This window comes from Parasteatoda tepidariorum, chromosome 5 (genome assembly GCF_982258835.1).
Source record: "Parasteatoda tepidariorum strain Cologne lab strain chromosome 5, Ptep-v5.0, whole genome shotgun sequence".
Taxonomy (NCBI): Eukaryota; Metazoa; Arthropoda; class Arachnida; order Araneae; family Theridiidae; genus Parasteatoda; species Parasteatoda tepidariorum.
The window spans coordinates 43887386-43912503 of record NC_141759.1 but is presented as its reverse complement, the minus strand read 5'-3'; the positions used below and the strand labels follow the sequence as shown (position 1 = coordinate 43912503).

The 25118-nt window shown below is 29.3% G+C and overlaps 1 protein-coding gene across 1 annotated transcript in view; it reads left to right on the top strand.

The window, feature by feature from the left end:
- Positions 1–24373, top strand: part of LOC107452319 (potassium voltage-gated channel subfamily KQT member 1-like) — a 380328-nt gene extending 355955 nt beyond the window's left edge. Inside the window, exons 9-14 of the mRNA XM_087163791.1 lie at positions 346–548; positions 14350–14423; positions 16702–16829; positions 17959–18055; positions 21618–21880; positions 23795–24373. Of these exons, the coding sequence (XP_087019917.1) occupies positions 346–548; positions 14350–14423; positions 16702–16829; positions 17959–18055; positions 21618–21880; positions 23795–24242 (1213 nt within the window). The 3' untranslated portion in view covers positions 24243–24373. The remainder of the gene's footprint in view (positions 1–345; positions 549–14349; positions 14424–16701; positions 16830–17958; positions 18056–21617; positions 21881–23794) is intronic.
- Positions 24374–25118: the final 745 nt, after the last annotated feature.

The window sequence follows — 25118 nt, the reverse complement described above, 5'->3', positions numbered from 1 at the left end:
ACATCAGATTAAATTTAAATTAATATGTCTTCTTCTTCTTCAGTGGCATTACAGCCCAGAGTAGGCTCTGTTCTTCTCAAGATTTTTCCTCCAAGCCTTTACCTCACAAATTAACATGACATTAACATACATTTTATCAGTAGAATCTAAATCAAAATTTCATTCAACGTGTGCTAAAGTAAAATTTTAAAATAAGTTTGATTTTTAATTTAGTTTAAATATTTTACAAAAAGGTCGTTGTTAAAACTTTTATTTAACAAAAATCTGTTAAAGCATCAAATATAGGCATTACATAAAGATATTTCATGGTTTCCTAAATTATTCATTCTCTACCTTATATTTTAGTTTCAAACACAATACGTCATTCGTGACACGACTTTCCACCATCAGACGTCATCGCCCTCCTTTCAATCATTCTCCAATGACGAGAAGCAGATGCGGTGACATCACTACTTCATCTGATAACCTCAGTGGCCGGATACGACCCAGTGTGTCCGAAGATTCGGTTTCCAAAGATTTTTCAGAAACTTCCAAACGAAATTCTGATGGTAATACCTCATTTATATTTATTTTACTTGACACTATGCCGGAAAAAGAAATTTCTTTTAAGACTCTTTTATATTTTACAACGCAATTAACAGCTTTTTTCTGGTTGTTGAATAAAATTTATATTTAAAAACGAGATTTACCTAAAGTTCCGGACAGAATCTTACGTAATCAGAAAATATTTATCAATATACAGCTACATTATCAGTTTTTAATTTTAAAATTTATAATTTTGTGTCAAACATAGCAGTTTAAATGGCTGGAATTCGCAGAGAAATTATTTATTACATTGCATGTATTTTTTGAAATGACGTAAGAAATACATACATATAGACTACTTTATTCCAATAAAAAGTAAAACATATTCTAAAATATATATGATTACACAATATATTAGTTATATTTTAGAAGTTATGAATTAATTTAAAAAAACAACTACTCCAAACAACCAACGTAAAATTATTAAGAAATTCCACTTCATTTTTTAGAACTCTTTTCAGTTATGGTCCATGAATTTTCACTTTAAAAAATATGAAATTCATAAAACTTAATATAACTATAACTACAACAAATTAGAATTAAAAATGCAATATCCAAAGCAGAGACTGAATTACTGACCATGAATTATTGAATTCTTTTTCAACCACTATTAATGGTTATAAAGGAAAGTGCAAGGTATGCACTACAATCTATGTATAACTGATTACCTATTCACATGAGAGCATAGAAAGGATGTATGCAAGGATGCACATAAAACAGAATAACGCGTAGAACGTAATTGTGCTGTTTTTTTACTCAGATAAGAGCCTGTACTAATGTCGTAGCTCCCCAATTACTACAACCTTCTATCTAAATAAAATTTAAAAAAACAGAGAACTGTCTGATATGATGGAAACAAGAAAAATCTAATTTCATAAAGGAGAAAATTCCATATTTATCTTGTTTACCTTAGTCAGAACCAGTACTACCTCGCACTCCTACAAGAAATTCTTTAAAATTGTATTCATAGTCCCTGACAGTGCTTTGACACGTTAACGCCGGGGTGACCCACCGGTGGGTCACGCTAGATTGTCACATCGGGCGGCGCACCGGAATAAAAACTGGTAACAAATAAATTTCATTTTTTAGTTTTTTTCCGAGAATAATAAAAATTCATAACTACCAATTGTTTTTAACGGATGCAATTTTTATATTGAATTGCTTCTTCGCCGTGATAAATTTCCTTACAGTGAATTGTCATTGTTGAGAACAGATTAACTCCTCACGAATATTATCTAATATTGAAATAGTTGTTCTACCAGTATTTTCTCTTTTCCGTCCCGCTTTCAGGCGCAACACCCGGCGTGAACGTGTTAATAACCTAAACGGTGAAGTTCTTCAGTTAGTCAGATAGCAATCATTTTAGCTACGTCAACTAAGAATTCTTCGTGCTTGACCTGTGTCTTATCTAAGGCTCCTATACTATCAGAGCTGGTCTATCAAGCAATATTGGAGCTAACAGGTTCGCAAGTTATCGTTATTTTAGTATTCGTTATGCTATTAAAGAGATGCCAACTGCTGCGGATACGCCAAAATAATTTTAAAAAACGGTAAATAACTACAAGTAAATTTTGCAAATAGTTGACAATATTTGCTTGCTTTTAAGAATGTAACGCATGTTATAAAGACTATAAAGTGGTGAATTATATAAGCTTACGCATTGTTTAGAAATAGTGGTGGATTAAAATCTACTAAATCGAACTTATGAAACCAAAAATTACAATTAATAAACTACCACTTGAAAATATTTATTCGCTGTGCTTATGTTAGCTCTTTGCTCCAACAATAAATGATAAGTCGGCCTGTCTAATTCATTCTAGTCTTATCAGATCCGATATTGATGCAAAACCGTTTACAAAATCTTTTACACCATTTTTGTTCTGTGCAGTAAAACTCATACTGATAAATCGCAGTTCGTGCAGGAATGTTTGCCATGAAAAGCAAACATTCGACGTTGAAATTTCGCATTAACCCGTTTTGTCTCGAATGTATATGTTGAAATGATACAAAAAGTGGTATAATATATTATCGAAATTAATTAGTTTTTCTACTGTTAGGGCATTCAAAAAGTCATTGACAGATCAAAAAGTACTTGCTCCTTATAATTCTAGATCTAATCAGAAATAACTAAATCATTCTGGTATCTGAGAATCTTTTAATTCACCCAGATAAGTAGAAAATGCTGAAAGAAGTTTCCCACCACAATTAATGTCTTTGAAAAAAGGAACTGCCCTAAATATATGACGCTGGGCGTTAACCGGTTAATAAAAATTCTGTATTTCAGTGAAAATGTTACTTTCAAAAAAACCTTACAACAGTGTGTAGCTCTGTTTTTTGTACATCGAACTTAACACGATTATACATTTAATTTGAATGTTCACTTGGGATTTGGTTAATCGTATATGCAATCGTCTTGCATTACTCTTTATATCCATTAATTATGGTGCTACTTCATCGCTACTGCGTTTCTGACGTTATCATGTTTGGTCACTTTTCATTTCGAAAACATTTGAATGACTTGATTTAGATGGTCTCTCTCTTTAAAAATTTTAATTCATGTTTATTTTATTTATTTATTTAGGGAGTAAAAATGTGCCTTACACTTCATCGGATTGAAGTTCAAATTCTTCATAGTTAAGAAAAAATACCTGGAAATTCGGTGAAAATAAAAGGTGTATCGCACAAATCTAATATTAAATTATATCAGAATTGAGCAGAATATAATTTATCACAAGCTATAAATAACAAACTAAAAATAACAAACTAAAGTAATATTTTCACATGTTCAATACATTAAAAAATTAATCAATGCACTAACTCTTTCTGATTATTCATGATGAAGATTATGAAATGTTTTTGTGGTGGAGAGCCAGAGCCCATAAAAGATTTTGTATCAGAAATACAGTTACGAATTTTTTGTACTTACCTACTTAAAACTATTTAACTGTTACTGAACTAAAGTGTTCCTATTGATCGCTTAATAAAACATTTGGATAAATATGTCACTTGCTTGGATAACAATGTCAGACACTATATTATGTATGCGTCAGAATTCGTGCAATTATAAAGTCACGCCAAATGTACAGTCGGCAAAAAAAAAAAGATATCACCCTGAATAACTTTTGTTCTAATGATCGGATTTTCACGATTTAAGTGTCAATCTTAATGGTTCCTGGGGGTGACCTCAAATATGCTAATTAATTAGTGCTAACTATTAATTAAGTTGCGAAATCAGACACAAAAACGTACTTTTTCTGAATAAACATGCATTTTTTTTTTACATATTTGGAATCCTGACCCTTAAAATAGGGGGGGTAGACAAAATTTCGAAAAAAATGGGTTCTAAATTAGGTCGCAATAAGGATTTATATATCTGGCGATGGTTTAAAAATATGCCAAATTACCTCGCCATAGAAGGGGAAATAATTTATAACAACCATAAAGAAACTGAATGAATGACAAGATGGGAAAAGATAGTGCTTCTCGTTGCTAAGCAACCAAAAGAATTTTTCGCTTTGCTTTCTGGGCTTTTTTTTTTTTTTTTTAAATCTCCTTTAAAAAGGAAATTTAAATAAATTAATAAATTATTTTTGATTCTCCAAGATTATAGAATCTTTGACTTTTTATCTGACATTATTTATTTTTTTAAAGCTGTTTTAATGTAATTTGTAGGACAGTTTTGAATTAAAACCAATTTTCATAAGTTATCATAAATTTATGAAGAGTTGTAGGGTTAAATGCTTTTGCCCCTCACTTCGAGTTTCTTAGGAAAGGAAAAAAAAGTGATCAAGCAAAGGTGGACCTGAAAAAAGATAGCTATTCTGATGCATAATCGCAAAATTTTATAGAAATCACGGTATTTATTTTCGATAAAATTGTAAAACTTAATAAAGTTTATATGGCATTTTAAAAGCATTTTGATATATATATATATATATATATATATATATATATATATATATATATATATATATATATATATATATATATATATATATATATATATATATATATATATATATATATATATATATATATATATATATATATATATATATATATATATATTATATATATATATATATATATATTATAATAAATAAAAACAAAAAAAAAACACGAAGAAAATTACGAGTTGATGTTATTTACACACTCCTTTCGTTAGTTCTTTAAAAAACATGATTAAAAGAAAATTAGGTTTATAATACCCTTAATTAAACAAGAGTAACAATTGTTGCAGTTTTTACAATACTTTTTCAACTCTGACACTCTTTTCATGAGATAACTTCTTTTGCCAACGATTTTGTCCCTTTTTTTTTGTTAATTGAAACCAGCTTACGCATTCTTGTAATTTTTACATTTTATCTTTGAAATTTCAATCTCGAAAGACATGCATGAAGTGACGCCTAGTCCAAAGAATTTAAGTTAAATAGTTGTAAGGCCGATTATTACGAAAACAATTAACTACTCTGGTTCAATGAAACAATTACAGTAAAACTTGTGTAAGTTGATCACTTCATGTGCATTGTTTTAGTGGCCAACGTAGACAAGTGGTCAACTTATAGAAGGGGTGGGACATTGTTTACTTTTTCGTTTCCTACATGTTGCTATACATTTAAATTTTTTTTTTACTTGACTTAAAAATTTGATTTAGCAAATGGCCAAATGAATATCTCAAGAAATGTGTTTAAACATAAACGAACTTCAATTTGTTACACAGAAATAATTTTAATATTTAACTAACTTTTTAAAAAAAATTATTTTGTTAGTTATGCATGTGAAGTGTTTAATAAAAATAATTTCTTAAAATATCAGAACACGAAAACATTGAAAACTTTAACAAAACAAAATTATTTTAACACTTAAAAATTTATTCTGTTATTACTACACATATAAGCCTATTTGCTCACTATTGCAACTGGAAGAGCAACTTTTCAACTAACACACCTGTTTTCAATGAATGGTCAAAAGCTGAGTCCCTACAGTTTCCCCAGATGGTCAACTCACAAAAGGGTTTAGATTAGCTTTTAACACTATTTCACCAAACAAGTGAAATATTAACATACATTGCAAAATGACAGAAACTTTTCTGAATTTTTTTTTCTGGTCAACTTATGAGGGTTTTAGAATAGAATTTCATAATACTCCTAGACAAAATTAACTTATTTCAGTGGGCAACATACAAGATAGACAGGTGGTCAGGTTACAAAGGTTTTGCTTCTTTATTATGTAGGAAAATTTCCGTTCTTGATAATTGAGGTCAACTTATTCAGATGTAAAACTTACAAGTGTGGTCAATTTGGCAGGTTTCACTGTATAAATAAATCATTAATATTCTTGTTTTTTTATTACGAAATATTAGGAGTTTGTTTACATAATTTCTTCAAAACGTGTGTTAAAACTATGATTATAAGTTATTTAAGAAGAAGAAAGTCAAATGGAGTAAAAGAACAATTTTTGAGATGATGATTCTAAAAATAGCACGTTTTTCTAATCTTTTTACAATTTTTTATTTTAGTAGTTGTTTAACAAAACAAGGCATATCAAACATTTTCCTGATATAGTAATATTTTTTTGAACTGTGCAAAAGTTGAGAAATCATACAAACAACTTTTAAAGCAAATATTTTCAACTTTTTAAGACAAAAGGGTTAGCGCACAAGATTTTCTTTGAATGTTGAATTAAAATTGCATGCCCATAGTTTTTTTTGTTCATTAAAAAAGCAAAACAATCTGTTAAATTTTTCCCCTGTGCGCACATACGCATTTACTTTTCATTACTCGAAGCAATAAAAAAAATAAAATTAATAATTTATCTTCATTTTTCGTAAACAATAGTATTTTTAGTAAATAGTCAGCTGTTCTGCTTCGAATGATATTGTGTGTGATCAGTAGAATATTTTTAATTTCTTAACAAGATTTAATTCTCAGATAGCTGGCAATACTTCTAAGTTTTCTTTCAATAAGAACTTAGCAGTAATTTAAAAAGTAATTTTATTTTAAAGAAAAACATAAATTAAAGTACTTAAACGATTGATTAATATATTATTGGACAAAAATATACATAATAGAATTTAAAAAAAATTGCATTAAAATTCAATAAAAAAGTTAGAAAAATAATTCTGCGAAACACGCACAGACAGGTAATTTACAAATTTATTTTAAGATTAAGGCGATATATAAGATGTAAAGAAGTTTTAAAAAACTCTACTCTAAACTCAGCTGCACGACAGCCCATGGAGGGCCAAGGCCTACTGTGCCCATCTCAGTTTTCTGGACCTAGGGCTCTGGGGTGCAGGAGCAGATGTTCCGTTCAGGTGGTCAGCCGAACGCGGAACCCCCAGTGTTTAGTTCCCAATCATGCTTGGTACTTATTTATCGACCCACTGAAGGGATGAAAGGCTGAGTCAGCCTTGCCCGGCCCGAGGAACGACAGCGCGAAGCGCTACCGCTCAGCCACCGGGCGAAGTTTTAAGATGATTAAAAATGTTGACTACGTATTCGTATTAATAATTATAAAATATATATTCAAGAAATTCATAAATATATTATTCCAAATCTATGCATACGTATGTATATTATTGAAATTGTATCAGTTATTGAAAAAGAAAATCAAAAATTAAAAAATAATCACATTAAGTAAGCACAATCTGGTGCATAATCATACTCTATCAGAAGCACGCCTTTATAAAACTAGACATTCGTTGAATAAAGTGTTTTTTATTCAAAATGCTTTATTTATAATTTCTTTACTAAATTACAAATAAATTATTAAATGACTAAAAAGAAACATCGTATTTTATAGTTTGAAAGAAATAAAAATAAAAGGATTAGCAAACGATTATTAGCGAAAAAAATATGAATGAAATTTTACACTACGCGCGAGAAGTCAAGTTCCTCGCAAGTTTATCACATTTTAATATTAATCGCCCCATTTAATCATTTTTTTATTGTCGCCAAATTATTTTTTCAAAAATAATTAATTTTAATTTTTTTCAGCTTCTAATAAATAAAAACAGTTGAAACTTTAGATTTTTGTATTGAAAAATATGTAGATTATTATCGTATAAAAAAATTCATACCTAATAATTCAAAATTTTTTCATCCTCAATTTAATTAAATAATAAAAAATAATTAATAATTACTAAAAATTATTTTTTTCATGAAATTATCTTTGGGTAAATGAGTTTTATGAGTGGGCGCAATTTTCTTCAAATTGCTTCATTAGTTTTGAAAATATGACTAAAAACGTAAAAAGTGAAATTAACATTAACGGGTACGAACTTTGGATCGCTCTCCTGACCAAACTATGGGGACCATATTTCCCAGATTGCGGCTACCCCCTATATTTTGAAGCTTAGAAATCCAAATATGTAAAAAAAAATACATGTTTATTCAGAGAAAGTACGTTTTTGTGTCTGATTTCGTAACTTAATTAATAGTTAGCACTAATTAATTAGCATATTTGAGGTCACCCCCGGGAACCATTAAGATCGACGCTTAGATCGTGAAAATCCGATCATTAGAACAAAAGTTATTCAGGGTGATATCTTTTTTTTTTTTGCGGACTGTACACCACACATATCTTGATTTTTTTAGGTACTATTCCTTAGTACGCATTCACAGAAATGTATACCTTTATGGTTCACTGTTGGCCCAAATAGATTTTGTCTATCCGAATATAAGAAAAAGATAGTTTTATTTCGAAAATGCTTGAATGACCGTTAACTTTCGAAGCTCAGATCCTCCGGAAGTATTTATGTCTTAATAGTTACTGTGAAAGTCGTAGAATACAAAATAATGGTCAATATTATGGTTCACTTATTTCACAAAAAGTGGCACAGCATGCAAATAAGTGTGTTTACTCAAAACTCCAAAGGACCTTAAGTTTTGACCAACCAATCCCCCCCCCCCCAAAAAAAAAAAAATTATATGTTTTCCTAAAAATAAAAAATATTATGTTCCCAATAATTTTACACGAAAAACATAGCCTGAAAATTTCAAAAAATAAAAAATTTTAAGTAAGGTTAATGTAAGTGTCTGAAACTGTTTTCCCTTATTTGAAGTTGCAACATTTAAATATTTTTGTCTGAAGCTGTTTTCCCTGATTTGAAATTGCAACATTTGAATCTTTTTGTCTGAAGCTGTTTTCCCATATTTAAAGTTGCAACATTTGAGTATTTTTGTAATGATTATTGATACAGATGATTTTATGATTTTGCTTGAAAATTTTTCAGATATTTTAGGGTCCTATGCTTTCAATCAATAACATTTACCTACCAAGCATTCCATCCTTCTCTCCTTAAATCAGTACTAAAATAAATTCAAAAATCCAGGGTTTGCACGACCCATTTGGTAAGGGCTCTTCCACCAGTAATCGCTCGCTGAAAACTATCTTCTAGCTAATGAATCGTGAATTCATTAGTAGCATCATTTCACTGGTGTCGATCTACTAAACTGCATCGGTAGTTATTTATGACTCAACATACTTAAAATCTAGCAACTAATTTGGGATGGAGGGAGAATAAAAACATCTTGAAATCGAATAAATATTGTTTTTTCCTTAATTGACAGAAAGACAAAGATAATTGCATAAAAATGTAACTTCGTTGCCATGATAATATTTTAACTCTTGCTAATGATTATTTTTAATCACAACAATAACTAATTGTAATATTGTGTATCGATTATAAATGCTTTTTCTATCTAATATATTATTAATAATAACTACTTAAGTACACGAGATTACTCATAATCATATATTAAGATTACTTTTAATCCTATATAACAATTGCTTTTCTGTGTAGATCATGATTGTTTGTGATCAAAATCTTTAATGTATTTTTAAATTTTGAAATAGAATAAAATGCATAAAAAATGTAACTTCGTCACCATGATAATATTTTAACTCTTGCTAATGATTATTTTTAATCACAACAATAACTAATTGTAATCTTGTGTATCGACTGAACGACTGACTAAATTAAACTGAAACCTAATTAAATACGATAGCAGATCAATTACTATTTTAATCCTTACTTGTAATAAATTATTTTGTAAATATTCTGCTTTCTGGATATTTGGCTCAGGACGTAACTCAAACGCTATACACCCTGTTAACTTATTAGAGGTTATTTTCTCGTCAGCCGTCATGATATTCTCATTTACCTGCAAAAAGTAATCTTTGCTAGAAAAATAAGGATCTAGTTTATAACATAGATTAATTTAATTATATAGAGTAAATATCGATTCACCGAGTGTTGGAAAAATGTCCAACGATTTGAAAAAATAATTAAAAAATACTAAAAGGGATTGGCTTAGTTATTACTCTGCTTAATAAATTAATACAACAACGGAGGCTACTTCTTACTGAAAAAAAACTATTAAAAAAGCTTTCCAAATAACCACTGTATACAGCACAAAACAGCGCACATTAAAGACGAAACTGCTTTAATGCAAGAATGCTTTAAAAACAAAGCAATCGTGTTTTATACCTTCCATCCAAGCGTCATCTGTCAAAAAGTTTGGGAATTAAATTTTGATCTTGGTAAGAAAAATTTCTAATTTCCTAAGTCGAATGCAGCAAGCCGACTATTTCTCTTTGATTGATTTTTTTAAATCGTCGGAAAATCTTCTGTACATTTAATATAGCGGATTATAACGTTCGTATCTAGCTCTAGTGCTATTAAACTATACATCGTATTTCCAATCCTTAGCATGTTTTCTAAAGTGTCAACTTTATTTGATTTGGGGACCTTTACCAACCTTGGCCTACATTTTCTTTTTTTTTTGTTCCCAGATGATATTTTCATTGACTTAATTCAACCCACATTGAATTTTTTTATTCCATCATCTATTTATTTTTTAAGATTTCTATATTTTTTCTTCATCTTTTATATAACAATTAAAGAAGAACATTGATTTATTACTTAAAAATTCGCTTACTAGCAAAATTTATTCTTATTTTGGAAAAGTTGCCATATTTTACTCTTTCTGAGGAAAATCCTTCTTATAACAGCAAGATTTATGTTCAAACTCTCGTTTCTGTGAAAAGCGTAAAATATGGCAACTAATCATTCATTCTTCAGTTTCTATCAATTAAAAAGAATTTATATACATATTAAATTTGTTTTAAAAACAAGTTTTTACCAACAGAGTTTGAAATACTAAATGACATTTGACTATATCCAATAAAATGAAAATATTGTATGAGTATGTGACTTGATAAAATTTTTTCTTGGCTCAGTTGATGCCCGAAAAACCTGGTGTGAAATTATCATCCGGAAAGTTCGAAAAGCCCCACATTGTATTGGTAAGATATAAACAACAAATAAAAAGGCTCTTACTAAAGGTTATGCAGTTATAATTTACCTACATGCACTTTACTTCATTTTAAAGCACCACGCAATTTCATTATTTCTGAATAATAAAAATTGTAGATTTAGAACTTTCTTGTAATTATTGCTATGACATTTTTAAATTATAGCTTAGTATTGAAAAAAATTGCTGTTAAAACAGAACCATTAAGTTCAATGTATACCTCAATCAATTTAAATAACACTTTAATTTTGCAATCCCTTAAAATGCATAGGTTTTTTTTAATTTCATAGTAATTTAGTAAATATTTCACTCCTTTTAAACATAGCCGCACATAACATAGTGATTTTTTCTTCGTTGGTATGAAGGTCGCATTCTTTTCAAGTATAATTTTCGTGAGAGAAAAAAACGAGATTTTCACTGTGGTGACAAAAATTATTCCTGGATATTTGGTTCTTTTTTTAATAAACTTTATTAAAAATATTTTTGATTGATTACCATAAAAATTTACACTTCAAAGATGTAAACACAAAAGATCAGATAAGCAAATCTTATTACTTCATTTACATTCACCCCTCCTAATCGAACTTACAGACCGAAAAAATAAAAATGAATTGGTAAAGGGCCACAAACGGCTTGAAACACCCAGATATTTTTATTTTGTTCAGTTCAGGGAACAAATCATATTAATCTTAAGTATTGAAAAAATGTGAGCAGAAAAATAAGGCTACTTTTAAATATATGACTCCCATGGTATAAAAGGATTCCTTCACGGGGAAACAATAATTTTTAAGTTTTAGCAACACAAATTTATTGAGACAGACACTAGGAGGGCTAAACTAGATAATTATATAAAACATAAAAATAAAAAGAGTCACGTGGTTTTGTGCACCCTCTATATTTCATTTTGAGAACAATTTCAAACAGAAACACATGGTGGTAATGGCGAAAATGAAAATCGATTGAATGAAAACCGATTGAATGAAACGAATTTGTGACCACTACTCATTATTTTATTTTTTTTCAAGAAATCATTTCGGCATGAGAATTTCAAGCAGTCTGGTCTCTAAAGTTTAAAATATTATCTTTAAAAATTCGTTCTTCTATTAACATGAAATTACTGCAATTATATTAAGTTTCGAAAAAACCCATGAGAATTCGGAAAAAGTTAAGGTTTAGTACACTTTTACTGGACAATTGTTTTAGCAAATAGTGTCAACGTTGGTGGTTACGAAGTTGTCAAAAGACTGCAAAAACAATTATAAAAGTTTTAATGCTTATAAGAGCTAAAATTTTATTGTTTAAAACACTTTAAACAACATAAGTAACTCCAGTGTATCATGGTAATCAATTTATTTTTCACTTATTTTGAATCTCATATCATCTATGCTATTTTGAACACTTCACCCTAATTTTACCTTACCATGGTTAAAATTATTGAGTATAGAATTTATTTGATCTCAATTCAAAACAAAGCTTAAATTGAAAAATGTGTTCCCAAAAATTATTTCATGTTTATTTCATTTTAATGAAACAACTAACAATCACAAAGATTTACTATTTTTTAAAACACTAATTACGTAAATTTAATAGTTTACTGAGATAAAGCATTTTACGTTGCTATTATTATATAGATTTCAGCTCTTATGACACGTGTGTTCATTAAATGCAATTTGAGTATTTGTAAGTTCGCATGACGCAAATGTAAAATGACTCTACAGTTTGAAAACATATTGTCTTCATTTAAACAATGCATTTATGTTATCATATAATGTAATTGCATTTATGTTTGCTGCATTTACTATCAGTTTTGTGATTTTAGAGACACTCCTTTAAGGAATAGTGTCAGAATTTAAACATACTTTAATTACTCTAAACGCTCTGTGAGTATATTTTTAGTTGTCCTTGAAGTTTTTATGGTTTCATATGAGAAAAATATTGCTCATTTTGATAGAAAATAATTTTCATTAGTCTGCAATATACACTTTTTAAAAAAATTGCTACAAATATCTAACAATTTTCAATTCTGAAATTTTAAGTTTAGAAAAGTAATTTTAAAAAATACTCAATAGTTTTTGGCATCAAATGACTCGTCAATCAAATATAATAAAATTTTAATAACTCTAAGTTTTTATTTATATTTTAAAGCAATATTACAACAGTCCACAACTGCTTTAGATTTTATATTAAATAAATAGAGGGAATTAAAAATTCTGTTTCCTTTCTCATGTCAACTTACGCAGTAACTGCGCATGCTCAATACTCAAATTCTTCAAAGTGCGCATGCTCATTTTCTTCAGAACGTAAACTTGAGAGAATGTGAAATGGTGCAACTAATTCTCTCCAATAATTTTTTGTTTGCAAAATAAATTGCAAATAAATTATCCTTATGCACATAAATTTTGTTATAAATCAGTGCATCATCTGCATGCCATTACTGAGATAGTAGACTTCTAGAATAGAAGATTTTATTAGTCTTAGAAAACTAGATTACAAGTTTTATGCTCGATATATTATACACTGCTTGTTTTATAAAAATAGTAGTTTATAATCCTTGCACAATAGTAGCTGTAGAATTCCAAAACTATAAGCTTCAATTGCTAAATAATTTTACTCTTATTTTTATCTTTATTTTATCATTTTAAGTACACAAACTATGTGATTTGTTTTGTTTCATAAATATTCTGTTTTAATATTACTTTTAAAAAAAAGAAAAAAAAACATTTTTATAGTTTTTCTTACGTTTTACAATGTGCAACTGCTTGTAATTTTTCTTAGAAAATTTTTAAATACTTGCATTTAAAAATTTACATTTCAGATTCTTATTTAAGTAAATTTATAGAGACAATACTATCATCAATTTAAAGAACAATCAGCCAGTACTAATAAACCAAAGGCAAATTTTTGAAGTTCCAGTTTCCAATTTGTATATTTTTGAGGTGAATTAAGTTTCTAATCAAGTAAAATTTCTGAAGTGTTTTTTCCACAATTTCTTCTGGTTGTGGAAAAAAAATTGTTATTTCTATTGTACCCTATTTTTTCCTATAAATTAAAAATTCTGGTACTAGTTATAATTGTCTATATTGTAGTAAAAACCATCTGCTAGACTCACTAAAATAGGGAAATACTAAAATACAACATAGTGTTCATTTTAACTTTTAATCACTCAGTATTAGTATTTTCTTCGAAATTGTTCATTTTCATTTGGTTTTTCATAATCTAAAACTTCATAAAGCTTTTAATTATACTTATTCCAATTATGTAGCGTTTGGTTTTACGAAACGGTATTTTCTCTAATGATAATGACAGTAAATGAACTCTAAAAAATTTATCATTTAAAAAATTTTGAACATGAAAGCAGTTATGAAAATAAAACACCTTATCAGAACTAAAATATATTTGTTTATGACATAAGTGTTTTAATCATTATTACACTGTTACTTTACAGAAGAAGAAATAGAAGAACCAAGACTAACATCACTTACAAAACAACATAAGAATGCCATCAGAGCCTTAAGAAAGGTTGGATTTTATAATAATTTTAAAAATATATTAACGTTTTCTTTTGCTTGCTGATAAAGCTGAAAAAGTCAAAGTATCTTAAAACATTTTATTTTACATTCGGCATCGAAAAGCCGTCGCAATTCTGAGTTTACAACTATCAATGCTCAACTCAATAGCCTTTTTATTTTGAACTCAATCCAGAAAACAAGGGCACTCCTTGGTCAAACACTTTGACAAACTAGCCTATGTAGGGGACTATTTGAGGGAACTAATCCGCATTTGCTTTACACGAAGAGGAAACGCACAAATACCTCCCACGGTTATATCGATGGCAAGGGGATTCTGACCCATAATTCCACTGGGGATATTATACGACATTCGCAGTAATAGGCTGAGATGGATGGGCCATCTATGGAGAAGCCCTGAAAATAGCACCATGAGAATAGTCACCTTTCAGAACCCCGAGGGGTCATGTCCCAGAGGCAGACCTCCTACTAAGTGGCTCAACGACATCGAAAATGATTTGAAAACCCTAAAGATTAGAAATTGGAAGGGAGTTGCCATGGAAAGGAGGCACTGGCGCTTGTCAGCTGTTGAGGCAGCCAAGGCCTGCAAGGGGCTGTTGCGCTGACTAAGAAGAAGAAGATATTATACGACAACACTGTGGTCAGTCGGAGCAAGGAGCGAAGTCCGTATCCACCAGCTACCACTGGGATCCTCACTTATATCATTTTATTGCAATCCAAATACAATAGTTTAATACACTAACTTCGGTGTCGTTGAGGAAGCAAAATATATTAGTTATAATTCTTAAATTTTATACAGATATCATTGTTAAGAAATGGTAACTTTCAAGAGCTATTGCAAGGTGGTTAACAAATTTCTGAATTTTAAGCATTTTCCTTGGTAACAGGTTGACCATTTAATCATTTTTTTATATATATTAGAAATACACTATCTACCAATAAGTATTTGGACACCTGTGATTGAAAAGAAAAACGAACTTTATTCATAATCAATAGTTGGCAGAGCCTCCAAGAGAGGCAATTACAGCGTGAAGCCTCCGGGGCATAATTTCCACAAGTCCTTGTGTGACGGCTAGTGGTATTTTCTTCCACTCGTCTTGGAAAAGACATGTAAGTTCCTTCACTGATTTTGGACGGGTAGTACACCCCTTAATTCGGCGATCTAACTCGTCCCAGAGATTCTCGAAAGGGTTCAGGTCTGGACTCTGGGCAGGCCAGTCCTTTCGATTAACCCCATCGGCACCATACCAAGCCTTGGTGACCCTCGCAGCATGACAGCTGGCATTGTCGTCCTGGAAGTACCAGGGGCCCATCCCTTAAGACTGCCACAACGTAGGAAGCACATTGTCATCCAAAATTGTGCAGTAGGCATCTTGCAATAGGACTAATGCCGATGTTGTTCACTACACGATATATACCGGCGGAGGGCGTGACGTATCTCAGGACCGCAGATATAGTTATTTGCTTAAGTGTCCAAATACTTATTGGTAGATAGTGTATTAATATGTTTCCTTAAAGATTGAATAAAGGCATGAAAAAATCATCATTTTTTACAGAAAAATCTCATTTTTTAGCTTTTATTTAGAGGTACTATAAACCTTGGCTTCATCTATTTTTCGTTCGAGCTTTGTCCAAGCTCTCAAATGAAACTTTTTGCTTGTGTTCAAAACTTAATAATTCGGCTAACCTTCACTTTTAGAATGAGAGTGTTAAAGAAAATATATTAAAATCTCTCAAATAAACCTTTTTTCAGTGATGGTCATAAAATCTAAAATAAACCTTGAAAAGGTGAATTTATTATGAGAACACTTTCGATTCTTGATTTGTATTCTTGATAATTCATACTCAATTTTAGAAGATTTTTCTAGCCTTGTTTCAGAAGTAGATTTAATCTAGATGTAAAAGAGTTGTTTATGCAAGCTTAACCCGAATCTCGTATCGTGTAAATAAGGTATCTAAGTTTAACATTGTTTCAAGCTTTCGGTGGTTTATTTGCTAATCATCTATGAACCTTGTTGATAAAGGTTGTTGTTTACATTAAAATCAACTTACCTTCCACTGCTATCTGGGTTAAATTTAATTTTGCCACCATGAATCATCGAGGAAGCAAAAGATGTCAAATCATTGTTCTTAGCATGCTTCTTGATGCCGATAGTTGACAACTTTATGACTAAACTATTTGAGATACTTCGACACTTTCAGCCCATCTTTCTGCTGAATATTCTTTTTAGATTTTGCAAATCGTGAGTAATTGTTTTTTAATTCTGTAGATCAAATATTTTGTTGCGAGAAGAAAATTCAAAGAAGCACTCAAACCATATGATGTCAAAGATGTTATAGAACAGTACTCTCAAGGCCATGTTGATTTACTTGGCCGAGTCAAAAGTCTACAATGCCGGTAAAATCACTTGTTTATACATTTAGTTAATATTTTTCAATCAAATAAATAAACAGTTAAATGCATTAACAACTAAAATTTTAAATAGTTGAATAATTTAAGGAATAAAAATCAAAATAATCAAACAAATAATTAATATGTGAAAGATTAAATTTCAAAAAGAAACCGAAAATGAGAAATAAATTAAAAAGAAATTTTAAAATTATTAAATAAATGTTCTTTTAAATAATTGATAAATTGTTAGACAGCATAATTATGTGTTGAAAATTTAAATAATTAATAATTAAAATTTGTAATAAACGTGAGAAAACGATAACTGAGTAATTTTTATTAACAAATTGAAATAATTAAATAATTGTAAATTAAGTTAAAAAAAATAATTTACAGCTAATAGTAACACTTAGGAAAAGGTCCTCTAAAATAATATTCAAATTTGTTCTGTTTAAATTAATGTTTTTTTTCTTTTCTTTTTCAGTGTTGGATCTTCACTCCATTTCTTACCTTTAAATTGTTAATTGTAATTCAATTTTTGATTATTAAATTGTGTTTTATCATAAACAAGGTTAATTTTCTGAAATTGAAATGTTTTAAAACATCAAAAGCTGCTTCTTTCATCAAAACATCAAAAGCTGCTTCTATTCAAAAGCAATTGCAAATAATAAAAAAACACAACTTTTCCTACAAAACTCGTATAATATTTAAACAAGTGAAATGCACAAGCAATTAATTTGATGTCAAAGAATAACTCTTACAAGGTTGTTTTGATTTGCTTTAACTGAGTAAAAAGTCTCTAATTTCAGTTTTTTCAACTATCAAAAACATTTCTCAAATAATATTAAATACTATTAACTAAAGTTTTTATAAAAGTGCAATTCTCACTAAAATACAAAACACACTAACTCTCCAATAACAAACATATAACTTGAATCATTTTTTTCGCGCAGATATCAAATTTTTATTAATTTTTTTTAAGTAAAATATACTTTTTTAAGAAATGAAGTATTTTTTTAAATTTTTCCATTGCATTTTATTTTTAAATAACGCTCTGAAATATTTTTGTAGTCATTAAATAATATCTCTCTTAAATAACTTATAAAACACATTTTGTACAAAAATGCTTCCTTTATAGGTTGGATCAAATTCTAGGCAAAGCTGGTTCGAAAGGCAAAGATGTCTATGAATCAAAAGTGAGCTTAGCGTGCCGCATTGTGAAAGTTGAACGCTCAGTAAGTTTTAAACAAATTAATATCCCAATATTTTTCTTGCAGCTATTGTCTTAATATTTTTTCATTCTAATATAGTGCTATCATATTTGCCTACATTGTAAAAACTGTGGTGTAATATTTCTCTGAATTTAATATTGGAAACCCAAAAAATTTAATGGAGGAACACTTTTTTTCTTCAAGTCAACACCAAATAGAGCTTTCATATACCATTTGAAGGGTGTATGAATGCTCTAAACACTGAAAATGCAAAACGTTTACATCAAGACCACTCTCTTTAACACCTTATGTTAAATGTAATCAATAATTCTGAGAGCATCGGCGTGTTTCGATTTCGCCAATAATTGCTCACAATTAATAACGAGTTGGCAAGTGTTTGCGTTTGCCTACAGAGTTGCTTTTCATCTACAGAAACTAAATTTTTTCGTTAAAAATATGTAGGTATGTTTTAGTTGCATTTTAATTTTTAAATCTCCGTAAACTGTATTAAATAATTTTATAATGTATAATTTTTATCAGCTTGCTCTTTGTTAACCCTAGTTCGAATTCATCGTAATATTCTTTCTGATACGCGTATGTTAGATTTAAAAACTAATTTTATTTTAGGAATTAGTGCATATATTCAACCTTAATTACTGATTCTTACTTTATATTGTTTAGTAAAAATAACTTAACTGATTTTTATATGTATCATATCTTCCTATAATTATAAATTTTAGAGTTACTAATGTTCAAACATGGTAGTTGATGATGGCTACTTTACGCCAAGTAAAGCCCCTTGTTTTATATAATGTTTTTAAATTTGTACATTTCAACAAAAAAATGCACTAAAAATGTCATTTAAAAAAATACAGTAGCTGGGAGAGAGAAATCGAACGCAGATTTGAAATCAGAGATAGGAAAGTATTTAAGATCTGTTAAAAAAAAATCTCATAGAATAGAGAACAAAAAAAAATTTCCGAGTAATCTTTCTTTTCTTTGATTGCAATTTTTTTTTTAACTTTTAGTTCTTTCTTTTAAATGTAGCTCTGTATCCTTTTGCCCTATTAAGAACTAATTCTTTATCAGTTTTGTTCCACATTATTGAAGGTAATTTAAATTCCAATCCTTTTAGCATAGTTTTATCTAGATCTCTGTCAATATTTTTAAAAACATACTTCTAGCGTCTTCAGCATAAAGTTCTTTATCTGTCAGATTCTCTATCTAAAAGAAGTTTTAAAAGAAAAATCATCCATGGTTAAAGCTAAATCATCAAAAGTATCATTTATACCCTGCAAACGTTCTAGTTTTTCCATCAGATTGAGCATAGGTTCATGAAGTCCAACCAATGATTTTTATATTACAATATCTCTTCTAGTGATATTCCTAATTTCAGATTCTAATTTAAAACTCAGTATCATTTTGTAATTGCTCTTTCAATTTTTAATTTCTCTATTCCTCAATTTTGTTTATTTATAGAAAGTAAAATATTTCGGTTATTATATGTTCTAAAAATTGTTCTCTAATAAATGGAAGAATTCAATAGTTTCAGAAAGAAAAAAAAACACCCAGAAGCTAATAGTGAAAGACTTGAAACCTGGGATATATGATATGATATCATTGAGAAAAATAAATACAAAATTTGGTGATTGTGCAGTTGTAATATTAAAAGTTGAAAATGAAGAAAAAGAATATTTTCCTAAAAAACAACATAAAGAATTTTCAAACACAGCCTTTAATGAAATTAAATAATGGTGACCATATTATATTGGATTATGAAGGTATGATTTATTGAAGATATGAATATACTTTGATGGATGGGATATAAAACCATTTATTTTTATTATTTTCTATTATTATCATTTTATTACCTAAGCTCGAGAAACCAAAAATTATTTAGTATTTTACAGCCTAAAAAGCCCATTAAAATGGATAAAAAATAAGGATTTTTATTCATTAAAAATTTTACAATTTTACAGATTTTAGGACTCCTGACTATTATAATTAAAATATAATTTTTAGTAAAAAATATGTGATTCTGCAAGGCTATTTTTTTTTAATTTTAAATGAAAAGAAAGTTTTAGAAATCACTTAAAAACGATATGAAACTGCTTAAAAAGTTAAACTGTGTTGATGAATTGGCTTATGAGATAATGTACCATAGAATGATGCATTATCTCATCATCAATAAAAATGCACCATAGAGTGGGACATATATTACTCCTGATTAATTTTTTTTTTAAATTTTATTAATTCAAGATGTTTATTTTTTTATTTTTACATTCAGTATCTAAATACTGTTGAATATAATGTAATGTACTATATATACCTAAATATTTAAATGAAATTAATTTTAATTAAATGAAATACCTAAATATATTTAAATTAAATCAAATACCTAAGTATTTAAATTAAATTAATTGAATTGAATTAAAGTTTTTCTTATATTTCACTACTTCTTCGCTTCAGTTTATCGTTACTATGTCTTTAGGTCCAAATATTATTACTTCGAGTATCTAAATTAGTCTTCGATTGGCATGACAGTCTTTTGTGGGCCAGAGTCTTCCCTAGAACCTTCCTCCATTTTGCTATTTTCTTTCCAATTGTTCTTCAGTTAGTTATTAAAAGTTTGAAATCCTCCTCCACACAGTCAAGCCATCTGATGTTAGGCCTACCTCTAACTCTAGTTCTCTTGGGCCTTTTAGCTCCCACATTTGCCAAATTTTTCACTTATTTTATATGATATTATAAATACTTAATAATATGCGATTTAATCACTTAATCGACTTTTTCATATACCTATTTACACTGAAAAAATATGTAAGGTCAAAACTACCAGAATATATGATAAAATTTATCGTATATTTGGCTCTACCAAAATGCTCAGCAATTAAAATCGAAGTGTTTTGGTAATAATTTAGTAAAACTAGCAATAAAATCTGATTTTATAATATGTGATAAAATTTGAAAAACGTAGGAAAATTTGAAAATTTTATCATGATACTTTAGAACATGGCTACCACTTATTTGGTTACATTTATTGTATTTTTTTTTGTATTTATTGTATTTTAAATTTATGGTATTTATTGTATTTTACATTTATTATATTCATTGTATTTGATTACATTTATTGTATTTTGGTTACATTTATTGTATTGCGTTTTTTTTTGTATTTGTTACTAAATGTATAGTAACAAGAACTATAATTTTGAAAACCATAACTTTTTATAAACCGTTATCACATGAACAGAATTAACAAATGCTTAAATACCGTATATTTTAAATTTTAATACCAGAATTATGGTGTGTTTTTAACAGAAATTTCATTATCATACAGTGTTGTAATTTTGCCATAAATGTTTTTCGCCGTGTATTTAACTAGCTTATGAAATATTTTATAAAACAGTCTATTGAGCAGCTACATATTTCCAATTAACATGATAGATAAAAAATAACTCTCACATTAAAGACAACCAGCATAAAATATATCTAATAGAAAACAGCATAAAATATACCAAACACCACTCAAAAATCATTGTCTGTGTTGCTAACTATAAATTTTAAATTGTATTTTTTTAACTTATAGGTTGAAGAAATAGAAAGCAAGCTGGAACAGCTGATAGAAATGTATTTGGAAGATCGCGGCAACTTTGTGCCAAATTACTTAGGCACACCCCAGTCCATGTCTTCTCCCATATGTTGCACACCACCACCAAACGTCCAGTCAACTCCCGTTCCTGTGCTGTCCGCAGTACCCAAACCACATCGTTCCATTCTTCACATGGATCATTCCTCTCCTGAAACCTCTTCACCAATCTCAAAAGCATCTCTTTCTAGGAGCATTCATAGGTAAAAATAACTGTATGCTGTCTGAATTACCAACTCTCTATAGGAATTACTCAGTTATTCTGATAATAATATTTGGTACTCTATCCCACTCGAGCATACGTGAATATAGTCAGTCACCACACTAGAGTAAGGTGACCAGATATCCTCGAATTTTGAGGGCAGTCCTGGAATTTCAATAGTTGTCCTCAGAAACTTTGAAGACAGAAAATGTCATCAAATCTTAACATACATACACAAATAATCACGAATTCTTTTTCAAAACAACTCAGCTTTTTCATTTATAGTCATTTTTTTTTAACGGCAGGCACTAAAAGTATCGTTCTTCGCCATTGAAGGCGAAGGAAGAGTTTCTCATTTTGCTTTGCCTGGTGAGCACCTTGTGACCAAAGTCACGGAGGCGAGCAACATTACCCACTCCGCAGATACCCGTTTATCGAGTGGGCCACATTCACACATAGCAGAAGACAATACACTGAGAGAGAAACATCCATGCCCTGATCGGGATTTGAACCCGAAGCTATTGGCTTCGCAGTCAGGCACGCTAACAGCTCGGCCACCTTTCCGCCTTGTGAAATATCAAAATTACCATGCTGAAACTAATTAACGAGAACTCTATACTAAACTGAAAATAATTTTTAAAAAAAACATATTTTATTAACCATGTACTCATTCATTTTACATGTGTCAAGCAAATACAGATTATCATATAATTAGTCAAAACTACCTAGTAATGAAATGACCCGATATCAGTGCATGGAATCACCTGATATCACCTTATTAGGCTACCAGTTCATTAATGGGTGTGAATGGGAATAACATAAATTAATATTTTCCATAAATACAGGGGTGGCCCTGAGTTACAAAATTTTTCTGAGGATGCTCCGCTGATTTTTCCTCGAATCAAGGTTTAGTAATCTAGCCATCTTACACTAGAGTTATAATACTGTAAGTCATAATACGTACTAATTATAAAAGAGTTCAACTGCATTTGGTTCTTGTTCTCGACCATCATCTTAAGTTTAGAAAAAATTTTTAAATTAAATTGATTGAATACCCGTTCTTCGTACGGGATATAAAAAAAAGTAAATAATCACTAAATTAGTATTTGACAACAAAACAAAATTATGCACAAAACTGAAAAGCAATCAGTAAATTTAAGCCTAATAACACAGTACCTATATTCGGTATCGAAATACCAAAATTAAATACCTATATAAGTATATTTGGTACATAAAACATTTATTATCATTATATAATATACCTATTACCAAAATTAATTAAACACCATTGGGGTTAATAATAGTATAGAGAGTTTTTTACGATTCTCCGAAACAAAAAAGTACCGTTTTGTCTGTAATTTTACTGATTAGTAAACAGTTCGTTTTTATTTTTAATTCAATAACCGTTGACTGTTTAAATTGCTTAGTTTCATATAAAAGCGCTCTTAAATACTGTAGCTGTAAACAAAATAAATGCATGGTATCAGATAGCCATCAAAATTCGAATTTGGTGACATAGTCCACATGCGCTACTATGCTCACGCGTTGATCTTTGAGTTTATCTGCAATAAACTCTTTTTTAGAATACATAGAGCTATAAACTAGCAAGCACCACATATGTTGTCTTAAAAATATTTGAAAAATGGAATCTTCAGCAGTCTGATTTAAAACAATAGATAATTCTGAACTATTTCAGTTTTCCTCAATTCATTTAATTTCAAATTCAAGAAAAATTCATTTTTCTGACATCTTTCCAGAACAATCTAATTTAAACGTTTTAAACGATGTTTGGGATCGGTGGCTAAAATTTCCCCTCTCACTTGCTGACTAAATTTTCCAGCAGTTCAGGGTTAAAAGAGAGGCAAAAAATCTGCCTTTTTTGTAATATAGGATTAAAAGTTTCTTCCTGCTCCAGGGTCCATTCTGATGTTAGTCAAAGGGTCAAGAAAAAAGTCACTTTGAGACATTCCCTAGATGGAGATTCTGGCTCCAGATCCTATCCTCTCGAAGAAAGCAACCAAGAATCTTCCTACAGAGAAACAACTTCCCAACCTGCCAGTCGTTTGTTTTTCAGGGAAGATCATGTGCCAGATTCATCGGCCATGACCAGTTCATCCAGTACTATTCTTACAACCATAGAACAGAACTCACCATTCGACGACAATAAAGACACATTTATTTTAGATGTGCCAGATAGTGATGAAGCCTCGGTTGACCGCGAGCTTTCTTCAAATTCTTTTCTGCATCAAACAACCGAGGATCACGAGTCGGCAAATGGTGGTGCTGTTGTTACTTTTGAATGTGATCTGAAGCCCTCACAAGCCACATCAGATGTCAAAGAAGAAAACTATGACAGACGATAAAGCTTGAGCAAACTTGCTTTAAATTGCGCAGATTTGTTTGCTCTGATATTTGTTAATAGTTGTAAACAGATATTTTATAAATATCTTTAATTTTGGTAAGATATGGTTTTAAGATATGACTAAAAAAAACTTTCTTGTGTTTTTGATTATAAGGGCTAAAAGTTAAACATAATGTTATCGTTAAGCTTGAGCGAGAGTTAATTTGCTTAAAAACCGTAGATTTGTTTGCTTTCTCTGTTATTACAAATATTTTATAAATATCTTCAATTTTGAATTTTGGCATTCTTTAACAAGATATGGTTTTAAAAAAAAAATTTTCAAATGTTTGATTGTGAGTGCCGAAAGCTAAACAAATTCTTATTGTTAAGCTTAAGAAAGAGTTGTTTGCTCTAATATTTGTTGTGGATTATAAACAGATATTTTATAAATATCTTTAATTTTGGTATTATTTATCAAGACATGGTTAAAAAAAACTTTTCTAAGTTTTTGACTATGAGTGCTGAAATCTATACATATTGTTAATGTTATAATGTTCAATTTAAAATAATAACCCTACAACCTTTCGCTGCCAGTACAATATACGTTCTTGAAAAATTTCATAAGTACCAAATTTGGCTACAATTTCTTTCTTAGTACCCAAAGGATTGATTTCGCAAAAGCTTTCTTTAAATAAAAAAAGGTGCAATGACTCAATGTGGTTCCTAGTGGTTTTTCTTTTTTTTCTTCTTTTTAACTTTTGCATCAGACTTAGTTCACGACACCATTCAATTACTTCACATTAAATACGTAAGAACTATATTTATTCTGTGGTTATTATACTCTACATTTACACGCTTACTATGAGTTTTCGAACTATTTTTTGACCAATTATTTAAT